The 17,902-nt window shown below is 41.0% G+C and overlaps 1 protein-coding gene across 2 annotated transcripts in view; it reads left to right on the top strand.

The window, feature by feature from the left end:
• Positions 1-6,826: 6,826 nt before the first annotated feature.
• The window catches only part of RAB11FIP2 (RAB11 family interacting protein 2), a 42,432-nt gene continuing 31,356 nt past the window's right edge, over positions 6,827-17,902 (top strand). The window contains exons 1-2 of one of the 2 annotated variants that reach the window (XM_075131062.1): positions 6,827-6,975; positions 7,868-8,221. In XM_075131062.1, the coding sequence (XP_074987163.1) occupies positions 7,869-8,221 (353 nt within the window). In that variant the 5' untranslated portion in view covers positions 6,827-6,975; position 7,868. Of the gene's footprint in view, positions 6,976-7,149; positions 8,222-17,902 lie in introns of those variants that run through there. The other variant, XM_048857807.2, reaches the window with a different exon arrangement.

Genomic DNA, 17,902 nt, shown 5'->3' on the forward strand with positions numbered 1-17,902 from the left:
TAGCCAGTGCCAAAACAAATGTACAGAATTCCCACGGCCCTCACAATTCTTCCAACATTTAGTGCAGGAAAGAAGATACACAGCAGATTGTTTGGAATGAGTGACATGTATCTGTTATATGACTTGGTATTAGATAATTCTTATCTGTGCTCATAAAGGAATAGAATTTACAGTCAGCTGGCATTCCCTATTTGCATGCACAAGTTCTGTAGCCATTCTTCTCTCAATAACTTGTTCTTAACTAAATTGTTTTTACTGAGAGAAGAATTTTAGGAGCAGCTTGAGGTTTTTAAGAATAAGCAGTGCTCCAAAGGGAAGAGGGTGCTAGTAATGTTGGAGAATGGTAGATTGGAGTGCACAAGCTTAACCTGCATAAATATTAACCTGGGTTACATGTCCTTCTATTATCACATATTTATATTAAGAACTTGCTGTAGCCAAATTTAAAATTGCTTAGAGCAGTGGTTCTCAACCAGGGGTCCAGGGCTGCCTGTGGGGCTGCAAGTAGGTTTCAGGGAGTCTGCCAAGAATGGCTGGCATTAGACTCGCTGGGGCCCAGGGCAGAAAGCTGAAGCCCCACTGTATGGGACTGCAGCCTGGGGCCTTGAGCCCACCACCCGTGGCTGAAGGTAAAGCCTGAGCAACTTAGCTTTGCGGTACCTCCTGTGGCATGGGGCCCCGGGCAATTGCCCTCCTTATCTACCCCCTAATGCCAGCCCTGGCTTTTATATGCAGAAAAACCATTGTGGTACAGCTGAACTTTGGAGTTGTTTTTTTTTTTGTGGGGGGGGGGGGGGACTCAGAAAGGAAAAGGTTGAGAAATCTTAAGACAGGGCTGATTTAAAATCTACACTGATCCTTTCACTCAGTTAATGAAATCTTCTTTCAAAATACCAATTTAATTTTATTTCCCCCCACCTGGGCTTTAAAGCAGATCTGCAACATATGATGAATAGTTTGAATATTCCTTACCATCTAGAGCAGGTAGAAATAGGAGGAATATTGAGTTGAACAGCGACATAATGTCATCTTCCATATATCACAATATTTTTGTTGGTATAACTGGAGGGGTAGGATTCTCTTTTGTCCAACCCTGTTACTAGGTGTTGGGACCCTGCAGTCGATTCAGGTGAAGTACTGCTGAGTAATTAGAGGATATGTAACACAGTGACCCACTGGTGATTCACTACTCTGTAACAGCAACTCACTGATGCACACTCACTACACCTAACACACTGTAGTCATAATATAAACCCAAAAGGTGCCATGTAATATATAATTGGAAAATAAATCACTCACTGATCATAAATATTCTTGCATGTTGTATGTATGGGATATGTACAAAAAGTTATGGATATGTGCTACAATTATGTACTTAAAATGTGTTTAGCAAGCAATGCACAAGCACAGTTTGCTTGTCTGACTAGCTTGGTTGTCAGGCAGATACAACGAATATATTTACATAAAAGGTAAACAAAGCTATCAAGCTAACCAAGGCAACAACTCAACTATCGCCAGCAAGGGAGGAACCAGCATGAAGTCTTCACCAGACTGCATGGCATCTCTTTGTAACAGAAGAAAAGGAACTTTATCTAAAAATACATTTCAAAGGTTTACTGGTCTATAAAGACAGGGGATCTGAACCCCAAAGAAGAAGCAATATTATTGTATTATAAAAGTGTATCAGCTAAGGTCTTTTGTGAAAGCTAATGACATACTGGTGATTAATATCACTGTAAAATATATGTATTCATACTATGACGAACTATGAATACTCACTGATATGCTTTAAAATCTGGCCAAACAGAGAAACAGGTTTTCTTCCAGACAGGATGGAAGGCAGCTATCAACCTGTCTCCAGTGCAGTTAAGCAAGGTGTGACCAAAACAATGGAAGCCTTAGTTACATACAAATCATTAGGGGGATGGGAAGTCCACAGGCAGGGAAGACCAGCATGAGGTCAACCTGTGTCTGGTGAGAAAACAGTGAGTTTGAGATGATATAAAGAAAGAGCCATCATGGCATCCATCACTGGTCAGTCACAAGGGGCCAGAGCTCTTGCAAGCTGAGAAAGATAGGTCCTTAAACAAAGAGGGTTGAATTCTCTGGGAACTGAAAAACTTGCTTAGGAAAACGAAAGAAACCACATCTTGTACTTCTGTCAAAGGTCCTTATTACTTCTTTGAGTGTTCCAGGAGAGGGCTGCACACTTCAGGGCCAACAGTTTTGGGGAAGTTCGGGACTGGGAGTGTGTTGGGGTCACTCTGCAAGTAGTAACCAAGGCTGGTGGAGTCAAGGGTGCAGCTGTTGTGTTGCAGGCAGGCTGCTGGGGTCAGAGTGTTGAATCAGAGCTGCTTAGCACACAGACCCTCACGGAGCTACATGTTTGTCTGCCAGTTGTTGGTATTCAGGCTGCGAGATCCAGCAGCAGAGCATTAAAGACCCCAGGTTTCAGGGCAGGTGGTGACACAGTCTCTCACTGGTCTGGATTGAACTGCAAAACGTCACAACAGATGTGCCTCATTAAACTGCTCTCTGAAGAGAAGGGAAGTGGGAGACAGAGTCAGAGAAGGCCTAATGGGAAGAATATTAGAAACTGCTAAAGCCTGGGAAACAAGCCTAGGAAGAGACCAAAATTTATGTATATTATTTTTATAATTGCTCTCTTGGTTAAGAAACCCAATAATAGTGACTTTTTGACTCTTTTATTTAAAGGTGAGTAGTTTACAGTGAGCTACCAGTTTAACACATATCAAGACAATGGAGGTATAGTAGTTTCAGATATTTGCAAATACTAACGCCCTCTGATCTTTATTTGCACATCATATCTCGCAGTGTGCAATACAAAACTTATAAAAGAATGTCGTCTAATAGAGTGGGGAGCTGAGATTCAGGATTCCTAGGATCTATTCCTGACTAACATCAACTCTGTGACCCTGAACACGCAACAATTCTCTCTCTTCCTCAGTTTACCCATCTGTAAAATGGGTATAATAACACCTAGGGCACTCAGTGTTGTGAAGCTGAATATTTAATGCTTGTGAAGCACTTTGAGAACTATGGAAGAACTATGAGCTATGCAAGTTCAAAGTAGTATTACCAAGAACTTTGCAAGACATAATACAGTATTTGGGATTATTTCTGACAAGGAGAATAATTTTGTTTTGGAGACTCATTTCATTTAAAAAAATGATTTCACTGGAGAGAAACAGAAGTATTTTCTGAGATTGTCCTTAATGGAGTTGATAATTTCAGGATAATTTGTGACATAATGGTCTTTGAGATCTCTGGAAACTTATTACCAGCTTATAAAAAAATGAGACATAAACCCCAGGAAAAATGTCTCCAGAGACACCTCAGATTCAGAAAATGATAAAAGTCTCTGATTTTTCCATAGTTCACTGAGTAATATGAGGACCATATTCTTCCAATAGCTTTATTCCTTTTTAAAAACAATTTTCAGGTTTGACCAAACACAAAAGCATGTCATATGTAAAGATGGATAATATTTTGGTCATCCTTACAAAATCTCTGTACCACCCACTCCAACCCAGTAAATCTGTTTGAAGGTCATAAACATTTGAAACTTTTTTAACATAAAAGGAAATGCAGAAATGCAGTGCTTGGCCCAAGAGATCAGTATTTAAATAAACCTGTGGAATTCCAAGAGTTGTGGCAGAATTCTGTCATTTTCAGTAATTTTAAATACTCTCTCTGCTCTCACCCAGTGAGCCAACAATACATCTAATTCCACATCAGAGTTGATACTTTGGCTGCCCCTGTAAAAGAAAACACTCTCCTTTTACACTTGGCTGCTTTGAGACCATTCCATTCTTCTGTTTCATTTCCGATTGCATACAGAACAGTACTTACTGAAAAGGATCAACACATTTGTCTGTACTTGCAGAGGTAAATGAATAAATTGCAGCAAATAATTTATTTGATGAATGAATTTCTCTATGCTTTCGGTTTGCAAATTGAAGAGTTTGCTATTTCTGCATTATTTGGAATTATTTGCTAGATAACTTTGGGGAATAATTTTTGCTCAGCAGATCACTGGTACCTATTTGTTTTAAACTTTGGATAATTGGGTGGTCCTCGTTAGTTCTGAGGGGACACGTAGGTCACATGGTATAATTTTGTTCCTGATTGGATGATCAGCTCTCTTAGTATCTGCTGCAAATACTCAAATTGCAAATTCTGTTTCCATTGTGAATACTTGTGGAAGATATAATCAAGGTGTTCCACAAGATCCCAAAGAATCTCCCTTCCCCGCATCCCCCAAATCAGCCTTTTTGCAAAACAACATTGCCATAGTCCTCCCACCTTAACCTATCTTCTCCCCTACACTTTACCTACCATCATCAACATCCTTACTGACTCCCCTTGACCATTCATCCCTTCATGTTCCTTATATCCTCCCACCCCCACTCCAGTGTTTGCCATATATATCTAAGGGATGATCATTGGGGATGCTGAAGGGGATATGGGAGAGACAAAAGAAGGAGCATGTGTGTGGAAGAGCTGTTCATCTTGAACAGCCAATGTGCAGCCTTAATTCTGACCACAGATATAATACACGTTAGCAAATAGATATGCAGATTTAATATTTGTAATTTCCACACAAAAATACCAAATTTATCACATTAACATGGATTATCCATTTACCTTTTTCTCACCATTACAAAAAAAATTATCTCGTAGTCTTACACCAAAAGAAAACTACATACATGGTAATTTATGAAGGACACACCAACCCTATTTAATCATCAATAAATGTACACAAACAAATAACCAGTCCACAATCAGACTTCAAGAGTACCAGTAGTTGTACAGTATGAGCGTGGAGACATGTGGGCTGTGTACCAGAAGCAGCTGTGGTTGCAAAGGGGAACTGATGACTAGTGTGCATGAGGTGTAGAATGACATAATTGTTTATTTCTTTACTTTTTATGGTTTGTGTTGGTGGGATATAAAGTCTAACAACCATAAAGTGTCTGCCTGTGTATGTAGAAATATAGCTAGTATCTGTAGCTATGACTACGCACAGGCAAACACACACAAAAGTTTCCCGGGGGGGGGGGGTAACACCATTCAAACTATATACAGTAGAATCTCAGAGTTAAGAACACCTCAGGAATGGCGGTTGTTCATAACTCTGAAATGTTTGTAACTCTGAACAAAACATTATGGTTATTCTTTCAAAAGTTTATAAGTGAACATTGACTTAATACAGCTTTGAAACTTTACTATGTGGAAGAAAAATATTGGTTTTAACCATCTTAATTTAAACAAAACAAACACAGAAACACTTTCCTTACCTTTCTTTATTTTATAAACATTCTCTTTATTTTTTAGATTACATTTAACCCAGAACTGTACTGTATTTGTTTTTTATTTCTTTTTTCTGTTTCTGCTGCTGCCTGATTGCGTACTTCTGGTTCCAAATGAGATGTGTGATTGACTGGTCAGTTCGTAACTCTGGTGTTCAACTGTATCCCCAAACACTTTAAAATTACTTTTGCTCTTTAGGTGTTGTCAAAGTGGGGTGACTTGAAAAAAAATGAGTTTCTTGAAACAGACTTCACAAAATCTTGAATCTCAAGATTGGGAATTTTTAAAACTTCTTTTAGAGTAGCAGATATGAGTGACAGGCTTCGACTAGTTGTACATCTAGATTTGTTCCCCAAGTGTGGACACTAATCTTTAATGCAGAAGTGATGAAATATTTGGTAGTTTCAAAAAGCTGGGACAATCTGAATGATCTATATGTCAAGAAAGTGATATTTTAAATGTCTTATTTAAATGTGCAACAATATCGCCTTTCAGTTGCAAGAGTTTTTTCATAGAATCATAGAAAGGCCAGGTAGGACTGGAAGGGACCTTGAGAAGCCACCAAGTCTCGCTCTCTGCACCAAGACACGACCAACTAAACCTACACTATTCCTGGAAAGTGTTTGTCCAATCTGTTCTTAAAAACCTCCAATGACAAGAATTCTACAACCTCCCTTGGAAGCCTCTTCTAGAGCTTACCTACACTTGTAAGTGAAAATGTTTTTTTCCTAATATCTAACCTAAATTTCCCTAGTTGCAGATTAAGCCCATTATTTCTTGTCCTGGCTTCAGCAGGCCTGGAGAACAATTGATCGTTCTTCTCTTTCATAAAAGCCCTTCATATATCAGAAGACTTTTATCAGGTCCCCCCCGTTTTCTCAAACACTGCTGTAAAATTAATCACAGCCTGGGGGAGTCTCTCCTCCACAAAACTGCATTCCCACCCAAGATAGTAGCAGGGATCTCTTCCTGCCCTGCTTTAAAAAAGGAGGAATTCAAGGTCTCCCCTCTTCCTTTCTCCAACCCCGCCATGGGCCCTTCTGCCTCTAAAAACATTAGGAATTCCTTCTTTCCTTCCCCCACCCCAAAATTAGGGGGGCTTTCGTCTCTCCTCCTAATGCAACGGTTCCCCCCTCCCACAGAAGAGGGTCCCCTCTATTCTCCCTCTGCCCCCGCTGGTAGAGTGAATCCCCCTGCCCAGAAATAGGGGACCCTGCCTCCCTACTACTGTTCGGGAGTCCCCCAGGATTAGGGGGTCCCCTCTTTCCCCACTGTAGGGCGGGAGTGGGACCGGCTCCCTGAAGCTAGCCCAGGAGGCAGGGTGGGGTTGGCAGAGGCCTGCCAGGGCCCGGGGGCCGGCAGGGAGGGGACTGAACCCTGCCCCCTGTCCTCTGACCGCCGAGGAGGCAGCCGCCGCTGCAGCGCCAAGGCGGAAGCTGCGGCGGCAGCAGGCCGAGCGCGGCGCAGCCTGTGCGGGCGGGCAGCTGGGCGGCGTCAGTGCGGGGCGCGAGCGCGCCGCCAGCCGCCGGGCACGCTCGTCCGTCAGCCGCCGGGGAGCCCAGCCCGGGATCGCCGCGCTCCAGGAGCCGCCCCCCGTCCCCCCTCCGCCGCGGGAGGGCTGGGGACTGAGGCGCCGAGGCTGTAAGGGGCCAGCGGGAGGCCGGCGAGAGCGGGGGCAGAGGCAGAGCCTCACAGGCCGGGGGCGGGAGGGGCGGAGTGAGCGGCCCCCAGGGCGCCCCAGACCCGGGGAGGGAGAGGGCCCTAGGGCTTCCCAGAGCTGAGGGGGGGACCCCAGGCTTCCCACGTCGGGGGGTGGGGGGAACGGCGTGGGGGACCCCAGGGCTTCCCACATCTGAGGCGGGGGGGGGACCCCAGGGCTTCCCAGTACCAAGTGGGGCATGGTGGTGGAGCGCTGCTGAAGGGGACCCCAAACTCCAGACGCAGGGATGATCTATGCGGGAGGGTAGGTTGGGGCTCCTGCGAGGATATGGTTTCCGGGGGGACCAGGGTGTATTTATCACTAGGGGGAGTTTGTGGGTGAGAAGAGCTGCAGGCTAGAGTTGGTTACAGCCCTTGAAACCCCCAGTCCTTCACCCTCTGCCCCCTTCCTTTTGCAAAGGAGGGACCTGCCATGCCCCATTAGGCTGCCCTGCAGGGAATGGGAAATTGTTAAAAGTTCAGGATTATCATGAAAGGATATGGGAGTTGGTTTTGTTGTTGTTGTTTTTTATGGTGTGAGGGGAGAAGCTGAGTAAAGAAGAGTGGATTGATTAATTGCTGTGGAAGAAAAACATAATAGAGAATTTTGTTTCAAAAATTAGTAATAGAGCTAAAGGTGTTACTTCTTTGGAGGGAAAATCTAAGCAATGGTTAGTCTCTCTCTCTCTCCTTCAAAAAAACAAAACTACCAAAGAAGTATTTAGAGAAAAAAACACTGAGGCTTTCATAGCTATCCCCATTTTAAGTGCACTTACGCAGTAATTAGGAGATTTACAGACTTTATTTTGTTGCTACTACTACTGAACCCTTCAAGGATGATGTTGGCAGAGCAAGCCCAGAAGTGGTTCCCAACCCACGTGCAGGTTACAGTTCTTCAAGCCAAAGATCTGAAGCCAAAAGGCAAAAATGGCACCAACGATACCTACACTATTATACAACTGGGCAAGGAAAAATACTCCACCTCAGTAGCTGAGAAGACCCTAGAGCCAGTCTGGAAAGAAGAGGCCTCATTTGAGCTCCCTGGATTATTGATGCAGGGGAATCCAGAGAAATACATCCTCTACCTGATTGTCATGCACAGGTCGCTGGTGGGGCTGGATAAGTTTTTGGGACAGGTGGCAATAAATCTAAATGATATATTTGAGGACAAGCAACGAAGAAAAACAGAGTAAGTCATGTTTTGTATTATAGTTGTTGTGTTTTTTGAGGTATGTACTTGCAGATCAGAAGCCTTATAGCTAAAGTAAAATTAACAGGTATCTAAGATTATATTTTGTTACCCGATGTATCATAAGCCTCTGTCCTACAATGAGCTCTTCAAGGGCATATCCTCATTGAAGTCAGTAGGACTTCTTGTGACCACATGGGCCCACCTTGACAGAGTGGGACCATAGATAATAAAATCGTCTACAATTTTTAAATATATTAATTTTTAACATCTTCTTACTTTTTATTTTTAATTTTTTTTCATACTACTCAGTTGTACAACCATTTTCAACTTGTGGCATGCAGTTTGGACTATATTTCTGACTGAGGAAGTCCTTAAATTCAAGCATATGTCTAGCATCAACCTGTCTAATCTAGTGTTCAGTCTTCATATTCTGCAAAACTAAGCGACTCTAAATTTTCCACATTTATTATTTAGTGTTGAATGAACTTTGACTAAATTAAGGTTTACCACAGCTGTACTGTACTTTTCTGATTCTGATTAGAATTTTAGGCATTGATCCTGCAAACTGTTCTGCACTGCAGGCCCATGCAGAGAAACTTGTATGGTAGGGTTTGGGCCTTAGCGACAAACTGGAGTTGGTCTATTCATGTTAGTCCAGTTCCTAGAAGTATCTTCTATTGCAGTAGCCTTCAGCAGCACCCAAATAAAACTCTAATTAACCAACAAATTCTGCAACTAGAACTCAAAGGAAATAATGTAAAAGTTAGGTTTATAAATGTCATTTTGCACAGTAAATGCACTATGTATTTAAAGACTGAGTATCCTAAGGCCTGGTAAACACCCCCCTTTTTGTACCAATCTAACTTTTTTTATTAGGGTGCAGGTGGTTTTTTTTTTTTAACCGAAGTAGTTAAATTGGTACAACCCTTAGTGTGGACCCAATTATATTGGTACAGTGTGGCTTATTTTTCTGAATATATGGGAATAAGTTGTACTGGTGTAAGTACCTTTGTACTGGTATGACTATATCCATGCTAGAGGTCATATAACTTTAACTGTACCAGTCTCAAACCAATATAGTTAAATTAGTTCAAAAACTGACAAGCCATAAGTTAGGTGTGTAAATTGGACTTGCTGTTTGTGTTTTAACCATCTAAAGTTCCAGTTCTGCAATTAACTCTACATGTGTGTAGATGTCCGCTCAGACTGTCAGTTGCAGAATCATAGCATAGGTTAGTTTTTTAAATTTATTCTCTTTTTAAAGGCAGGCCAAAAGAATTGCAACTGTTCCGCTGAAATAGATGCTAATGCTTATAACCTTAATGGTGTGCTAATTTCTATTTCAGTTTGATTCAAACACGTTTCACTGTTTCTTCAAAATTAGTTCTTAAGTGTTATTAAGTGTTCTATAATTGGAAGTGATGATTAAACCCTGTGCTGCAAACACTTAATCACATGCGTACCTTTAAGGATGTGATTAGTTCCATTGAAAACAAAAAGACGAAATGAAAGACAAAGTAAAACAAGACAACAGTAAATATAAAAACTTGATTTAAGTAAATCAAAGTGAATATACATGTTCATAAAGTGGAAAAGGTAAAATGAGATGCATATAAAGCAATCCGGAATTATTGTGAAAAATCCCTCCTTCCATTTGGGGCAGTGCAACTTTTTTGCACAGTACTTTCACGTCTCTTTTATAATCTAACTGAAAGTAATGGTTGAACTGTAGTATTGCAAAATTATTCCTGGAAAATGCAATTGACTTGATTTCCAGGATTGTATGCGCTGAAATAATAAGATCCTTGTGATAACTGAATGAACATTCAAGATACTTCTTTTTTTGTGTATTTATGGGTAGCACAAGTTTACATATGTTCTGTATCTTTATAGCTTTTATTTTCAAGTTTGAGAAGAAGCCCCTATCCTGCATAATGTAAAATGTGAGAGATTGGTGCACTGTTGCAGAGCCCTTTTGAAGCCAGTGGGGCTCCACAAAGCTGCAGCTGTGCCCTACAAACTATACTTTTCAAGATGGGGCCAAAGGGTAAATTTTCAAAAGCAACCATGAACTATTTTCAAAAGTGACTTAGGGTCAGATTTTTAAAGATATTTATGTGGATAAAGATGCAGACACGCACCTGCTGAGATTGTCAAAAGTACGTACTAGGCATGTTTCTTCATTTTTAGGTGCCTACATAGCTTGAACCATCTGGCCCTAAGTCTCTTTTGAAAATTTGGCTTAGGCTACTAATACATTCAGGTGGTTTTGCAAATTTTACTGTCTCTACATAAGTATCTGAATGCATACGTGTCAGCATTATTTCCGATTACTGTTAACTGGAGATCTAGGCATGTTTGTTGAGAGGAGAACAAACCTTCAGGTATACGTACACCAAGGCAGGCTCGCTAACAAAGTGAAATAATCTTAAGCATTCTTTTAAATTCTGGCTTTTTTATTATTATTAAAGATTTTTTGGGAGGTGTAACATCCTATTAACCTCACATTGGCAGTTAGAATAAATACAGTGTTCTCCGACATGAGCATTAACTGGTTGAGTCAGTGAAGGTTGAGGATGCTTAACACATCTCAGGGTCAGGCCTGTTGTTCTTGACCACAAATAAGTCTGATGCCTCAATGCTATTTTGATTGTTTCAAAAGCACTAATTTAGTTTATTAAACTCTGATTCTGCTTTCAGGTATGTTGAACAGGCTTGTGGTATTATTACATCGAGAGTGATTTTCTTATGTTAGTGTAGTGTTAACATTTTTTGCTTTGTTTGGGGATAAATGAGATCCAGTTATTTGATTGTGTCTTTACTGGTAATATTTCTACCTTTTAATATATTTAATAGCTTCCTCTTTCCAACGCAGCTGTGCATATGGCATTGTAAGACTCAAGAGTCACTAGAGTATTACAAAAAAGATATTTAATATTCTGCACAATGCTGAACTTTGTCAGCAATTCCTCAGTGCTTTATAGAAATAGGTATGAGAAGTGAAGGCTACCAGCTGATTTTGCATTCCTAGGAACACTGCAGGGTGTATGACGTACAGTTTTGTTTGTTAGTATATTTACAAGTTCATTGCAGCTTCAAGAACACATGACAGGAAAAAATAGACTTTTTCATTTAGATTTTTTATTTGCTACTTGTTGTACCTTAGAGAAAATGTGATTTAAAAAATATATATATATATTTTGAACAATAAAGTTTTCAAACAGAGGCATGGTGAGAGGACTTACACATCTTGTATTCTAATGTTTGTTTTTTTCTGGCACAAGATTTAAGAAAATAAAACACAATGTTTATTATAACTTGATGGTAAAAAATATCTTTACATGCCATTATGCAATATCTTTACTCTTTCTTTTACCAATTGATGATTTTTCACATTCATAAAAATGAAAGTTGTTGGAATGGCTAAATCCAGTTGTGACTCAGGCAGTCACTTTCCAAACTTCTCCTTGATACTTCAGCCAATGAACATGTAACACCCCAGTTCCAATTCTTTCTTTGTCTTGGTGAGAAAGTGCCAGTTATGCTGTGGTGGTCTTGTAGTTTGCTTTTCTGTCCATTTGGAACTACTCTGGGTCATCAGACTCATTTCATGTGATAAATTTGAATGCAAATTTCTAGAGATGAAAAACTAGAGTATTGATCCACTCTGGTAGCCAGGCTGAATATGCTGTGTTTTTAGTGTTCCAAGATCTTGGGAAATAGTCAGATTTGTTTAAAGGATATCTCTAGAATAGCCCTTTAAAGGTCTCTTTAATATTTCTGTGTTATATCCTCATAATAGAAACTGTTTTAGCAAGTATGGTAATTATGCCTGGAGCCCTGCAAATCCATGGATATCTGCTTCATATCCGTGGACCATTGTTGCGGATAGTGGATCGGATGCAGGTACAACCACACAGGGGTCTAGTCACCAGCGGCACACAACCGCACAGGGCTCTAGTCACCAGCGGCACCTGGCCCCTGGCTTCCAGCTCAGGTAGTCCAGGGGGTGGCACAGCGTGCTCGGGACCAGCAGGCTGGGGCTGGGCAGCAGGTTGGAGTCAGGAGTGTCCAGCACCCACTTGCCATGCCGCTTCCTGTCCAGCAGCTCAGGTTCCTTGGGCAGTACCAGCCTCCACACTATGGTCTGGCCCAGCAGCACTGGCTACGCTCCCAGGCCTGGCCCGCCTTCTCCTGGGCAGCAGGGCCTGCCCCCGGCCATGGGGATTGGAGCTGGCAGGACCCCGGGACCGCACCCTCCACCCCACTGGAATGCAACATGCTTTGCTGCTGCCGTGTACCGTTGCCTGTGGGAACAGAACACGATGTGATGCCCCTTCCTCCCAGCCCCCACTCCACATTGTCCCTTATCCTCAAGACCTCGCACCCATGCTGCCCCTTACCCCCAGTCCCCACCCTCGCGCTGCCTCTTGCCTGCAAGACCTTGCTCCCTTTCCCCCACCCCTTGTCGCTAGCCCTTGTGAGACGGCTTGCGGATGTGGGTGCGGATACAGGTAAAAGATGGCTAGTGGAGCATGGGTTGATCCTGGCAGATGCGGATTGGATGCAGATCCACATTTTTGTATCTGCGCAGGGCTCTAATTATGCCTGTATTTCCATTATATAAACCAAGTTTTTCATTGCAGCTTTTTTGTCTGTTACTGCAAAGTAAATACATCCCTGTTGCCACTGCATTCTGTATTTAATATCTGGGTGTGTATGCTTCTGTGTGTGTGTGTGTGTTAAAGCATATGTACATACTTATCTATTGGTCATTTCTGCCCACAGTCTTCTGGCCTCCTGACAAGCATAACATGATAAAATAAAAGACTATAAATTCCTGAACCAGCATGAAAACAATAATCTCCAATAACTGACTCTTTAAAAATGTTGTAGCAAATTATTTAATTGTAGTTGTTTACATTTCTGTGTTTAACTCTTATTGTCATGTGCTATACCTTAAGTTCATAGAGCTATACAACAATGGTTTTCCATTAACTTTTACTTCTGGTGTCACTCATCTCATTTGCATCCTCTTCATTCTTGTTGTCTTCTAACCATTTATTATCAATTCCTTTACCACTTTTCCTGGTGAAATGATCTGCTTTGAGATGCAACACTTGTCTGAAGTATTACAACTTGAGCTTTTCTTCGTTATACTTTTTCTTACATGTTGAAATTTGTTGCAGAGGATTTTTTTAATCTCCATTTTGTGACCTAACCTCGAAAAATTATTTGTAGGTACTATTGACAAAAGTGAAAAGTATGTGTTTTTTCTCTTGGCTATTTATTTAATACACAAAAAGGAGCCAGCCTAGGCTCCAGAGACCTTTGCCATCATGTAAGATAGTCGCCAGCATGTTCTGCTCATCCCAACCTCCTTTACCTCCGAAAATAACCAAAACTTAAATAATTCCAATCAATACATCCCTTCATCACAAACACCTGTCCTTTATTGTGTTCATGTATCCTCAAAAGCCTGTTTAAATGATTTTGCTGAATGTCTTATTGACAGATTCAGGCTATTTTAAACCAATGATTCTCCAAAAGTTATGGCTAGTTATGGTTACTGTCTTGCTGGCATTGCCCTCTCTTTTTCATTGAGGGGGCTGCACCTTGAGCATCTCTGACTGTTGCTGTGGAAGCATGCCATGGGAGGGAGGAATCTCTTGAATTAGGTGTCTTCTGGGTGGAGTGCACAATGTTGTTTTGGAAATGGACTACGAGTGCAGATCACAGTGCACTGGTGTCACCAACTTAATATACTATGATGGCAAGGAGCCCAGAGCTTTTTGTGGATTGGTGCTTTTTCTATATTTTTATAAAATGAGTCAATGACAAGTAATAAGTAAAGCATTCTGTGCTAGACTCGGTATTCAAGTTGATTTTAGTTGTAACACGTTATAGTATATCAATATTTAGGTTACAAAGGCATAGTTGGTAGTAACAAGGTCCACCTCTGAAAGAAACAGTCATAATATTCTGATCAGATAAAGAGGAAAGCTCCTTTCCCAGATTGCTGTGTGATCGTTTCACAGTAACTGAAGATCCAATAATACTCCCTGAATGAAAACTTCAGTAACAAGTGGGAGCATGCACTCTGAATGAGGGAGGCAGATATAATTCCGGCCATATCTATAGGTTGTCTAACCTTTAACTCATTACTTGTCACACACTCATCTGGACTGAACTTCATTCAGGCTTCAATTTCAGTCACACATTAGAGGTTTGTCTACACACAAATTGAATCTGAAATAACTAACTATTTAAATTCACACCTTTAATTACTTTGGTTCCAAAATAAGAGTGTCCATGCATAGTCTTTGCTGAAATAAGTAACGGTGTGAATTAAAGCCAATTTAGTTACTTTGATTCCAGTTCGTATATAGACAAGCCCATAGTAAGATATCCTAGTACACCTACTTCCATTTATTTTGTGGTGACATGATATTGCTGTTGTATACTTTTTTTTTTTAAACTCTGTATCACATCTTAAGTTAGTTTCCAGAAAATAATGTTTATATTTTCCTGGTTTATATCTTTTTCAATGATATCTTAGATTTTATTTTAATAAATAATGAATCAATTTCCCCCATCATTTCCCTCCCTAACCAGTACAGTCTTTGTTCTGTTTCCTTCCTTAATTTTACCATTTATCAACTTTTGATTTGATGCAACCTATATTGTTGATACAGTGTCTGATCATCTTACCAGGAAAACAGCCTTCTACATTTTTTCTAATTAAATTTAGTGATAGTGAAAAATGTTGAATTTATACCTGTGGACACTGAAGTCCTCTTTCTACTCACAGATCAGATAGTTATGGATTATCACACTAGTCAAGTTGTGTGAGGAAATGTTCAGGGTACTTAAACCCTAATCTTGAAGGGACTAATCTAAATGGAAAAATTAGTTATTCCCAATGCCGAGTCAGTCCTTGGAATACTTGAAATCCTGGCTGATCATTTCCCCATGAGCACCGAAGATTTCAAATTTGGTTTTCTTGCAAGAAAATGTGGTTATCCCAGTTTTCAGGCTATGGTGTCATTCTCTCAAGTAACTTAAAATGAAATACTGTTGCAGCTGTGATTATCTTAGACATTCTTTGTGTTCTGCTTGTTCTCTCTTGGAGTATTATCGTAGGGAGTGTTATTTTTACTTCCTTGATTTTTGCATGTCTGATTCACTGGGTGTTATGTTTTAGTTTCGCCTTCACTTTAATATAAATTAAAATGTCCCTTCCAGTGCCTGTCTAAGATGAAGTTAGAATTGAGACAGTAAACATTTATTTCAAATATAAGCAAAAATTCTAATACCTGATGGATAATGCCGATGTGCTTTATCCTCATGCACAAGATTTGGAAACACTTTGATTTGTAAATGGTTCCCTTATAAGCAAGGGACTGATGGGACTGGAAACACTTGGGGTATTCACTCGTATCTGCATTCAGTCCAAAAATGGGTTTTGCTTTGGGACGGGTGTGTATGTGCGTGTGCATGGGTTTGCTTTCATTACGTTCACTCAAGAAAACCCACTGTCTACCACTCCAGTATAACAAGACGGTGAGGATTACCACTAGGAGCAATTTATCTTGAAAGGCAGATGGTCTAGTGCTTAAAAGATTTGTTGAACTTGCATGTGCTCTCTCATTTGTTTTGGATTTTGATGGTATTTATAAGTAATTTTAGAGGCAACTGCTGGTGTAGGGCACTCTCCTTTTTCCTCTTTGGTAAGTGGCCTAGCTCAGTGGTTCTCAAAGCTGGTCCGCCCGCTTGTTCAGGCGCACGCCAAGGGATGTGCTGGCCGCCCTTCCTGCAGACCCCATTGGCCTGGAGCGGTGAACCGCGGCCAGAGGGAGCTGCGATTGGCCGAACCTGCGGATGTGGCAGGTAAACAAACCGGCCCGACCCGCCAGGGGCTTTCCCTGAACAAGTGGTGGACAGGCTTTGAGAACTGCTGGTCTAGCTGAGCCCTTTTTTCTTTTTCTTTTTCTTCTTTTTAATCACTAGGCCACTGTGTGGAATCAAAGCACTGAAACCATAGGAATAGTGGTCACGCTATGTGGGTGCTCGGTACTTTCAAAAATCAACCAACTAATTTAGAAATCTAAATCCTGATTTAGGTAACTGACCTTAGATTCCTATTTTTAAAATCTTTACCTAAATTTAAAATTAACTGAAAACAGTAGATACTTCATTGGCAGAGAGGGAAAAGAGGAAGAACTTTGGGAAGTAGTGGACTCAATGGGGAAATCACTTCATTGCTTCGCATGTTTGGCAGTGGCAAGAAACAGAGGTGGGGGACAGCTTTCATTCTGAGCCACAGGTTGAATATGCTCGTCAGCAGGGTCTCAAGTTGTAGTGGGGGACGTTTAGGTTGGATATTAGGAAACACTATTTCCCTAGGAGGGTGGGGAAACACTGGAATGGGTTACCTAGGGACGTGGTGGAATCTCCATCCTTAGAGGTTTTTAAGACCCGGCTTGACAGAGCCCTGGCTGGGATGATTTAGTTGGGGTTGGTCCTGCTTTGAGCAGGAGGTTGGACTAGATGACCTCCTGAGGTCTCTTCCAACCACAGTCTTCTATGATTCTATGGCCCAATCCATCTCCCACTGAAGTGAATAGAAAGTCTCCCATTGTCTTCACAGGGAGTTGTATGAGACTATATGTAACAGACTTTATGGTTTGTAACAGAATGTACATAGATTTTTGCCGCACCCATATTATTATTCAGATAATGAGCAGAATGTTTTAAGCGATTCTCCTTTAACAGGAGACAGGATTAAATGTTGGAATTGGAAAGTTCTATGGCAATTGGTAGAAGAGAGAGAGAGAAGACAGAGGAATCACAGTGACCGTAATACGACCTACCGCCATGACTGGAAGAGAAACTAAGTATTGGTCACAAAAGATTTATTGGAAGCAGGGTGTAAAGTGTGTAAGTTTAACAGTATCAAATATGAAAAAAGTAAGTTGGAGAAACCAACAGAATCAGAAGAAAATGAGGAGAGAGAAAATAACAGCTTTTGAAATCCAGGAAAACAGAAGTGGGCTTAAAGCTCTCTTGCTACACTGAGTGAACGTTTTGAATTGCTGTCTCACTTGACTTTTTGTATATGTGAAAATTTGGCCTTAATTAGTATGTACTAGTTACCTCCTTACCCTCCCAGTGTACTACTGCCAAGGTAAAGGATCTGTGCTCCTGGTATTGTGGTGTTTATATATGTAGCATCGAGAGGGTCATTAAGAAGATTGCCAGAATAGTGGATGTTGGTTCCTTATTAATTACAGGATTCTTAAGTAATTTCTTTAGTGGTTAGTAAATAACCATGCTTGTTCAGACTGGATTGTTGGTTGTCTTGGGCTGCTAGGTAATAAGATTTTTTCCTAGTTTGTCTTGAACCTTTCTGTCTCCTAGTCTTTATGTTTTGAGAAGGCTGCTGGAGTGTAGTAGAGCACTACAAATAATAAATACCACCGACAAAATCAAGATAACCAAAAGCTTGTGTGGGAGGAGCAAAAGCCCATGATAAGGACTCTCAGAAATGTATGAGAAAAGGAAACAAAAATTGTTTTGATGGGAGGCACACTCAGAGAGGGAAGGAGGAGTAAGGAAAAAATAAGAGGATATAAGCAAAGGCATCGTCTTCAGAATCTTTGAAGGTGAGGGCAAGAA

Source organism: Caretta caretta, chromosome 7 (genome assembly GCF_965140235.1).
Source record: "Caretta caretta isolate rCarCar2 chromosome 7, rCarCar1.hap1, whole genome shotgun sequence".
Taxonomy (NCBI): domain Eukaryota; kingdom Metazoa; phylum Chordata; order Testudines; family Cheloniidae; genus Caretta; species Caretta caretta.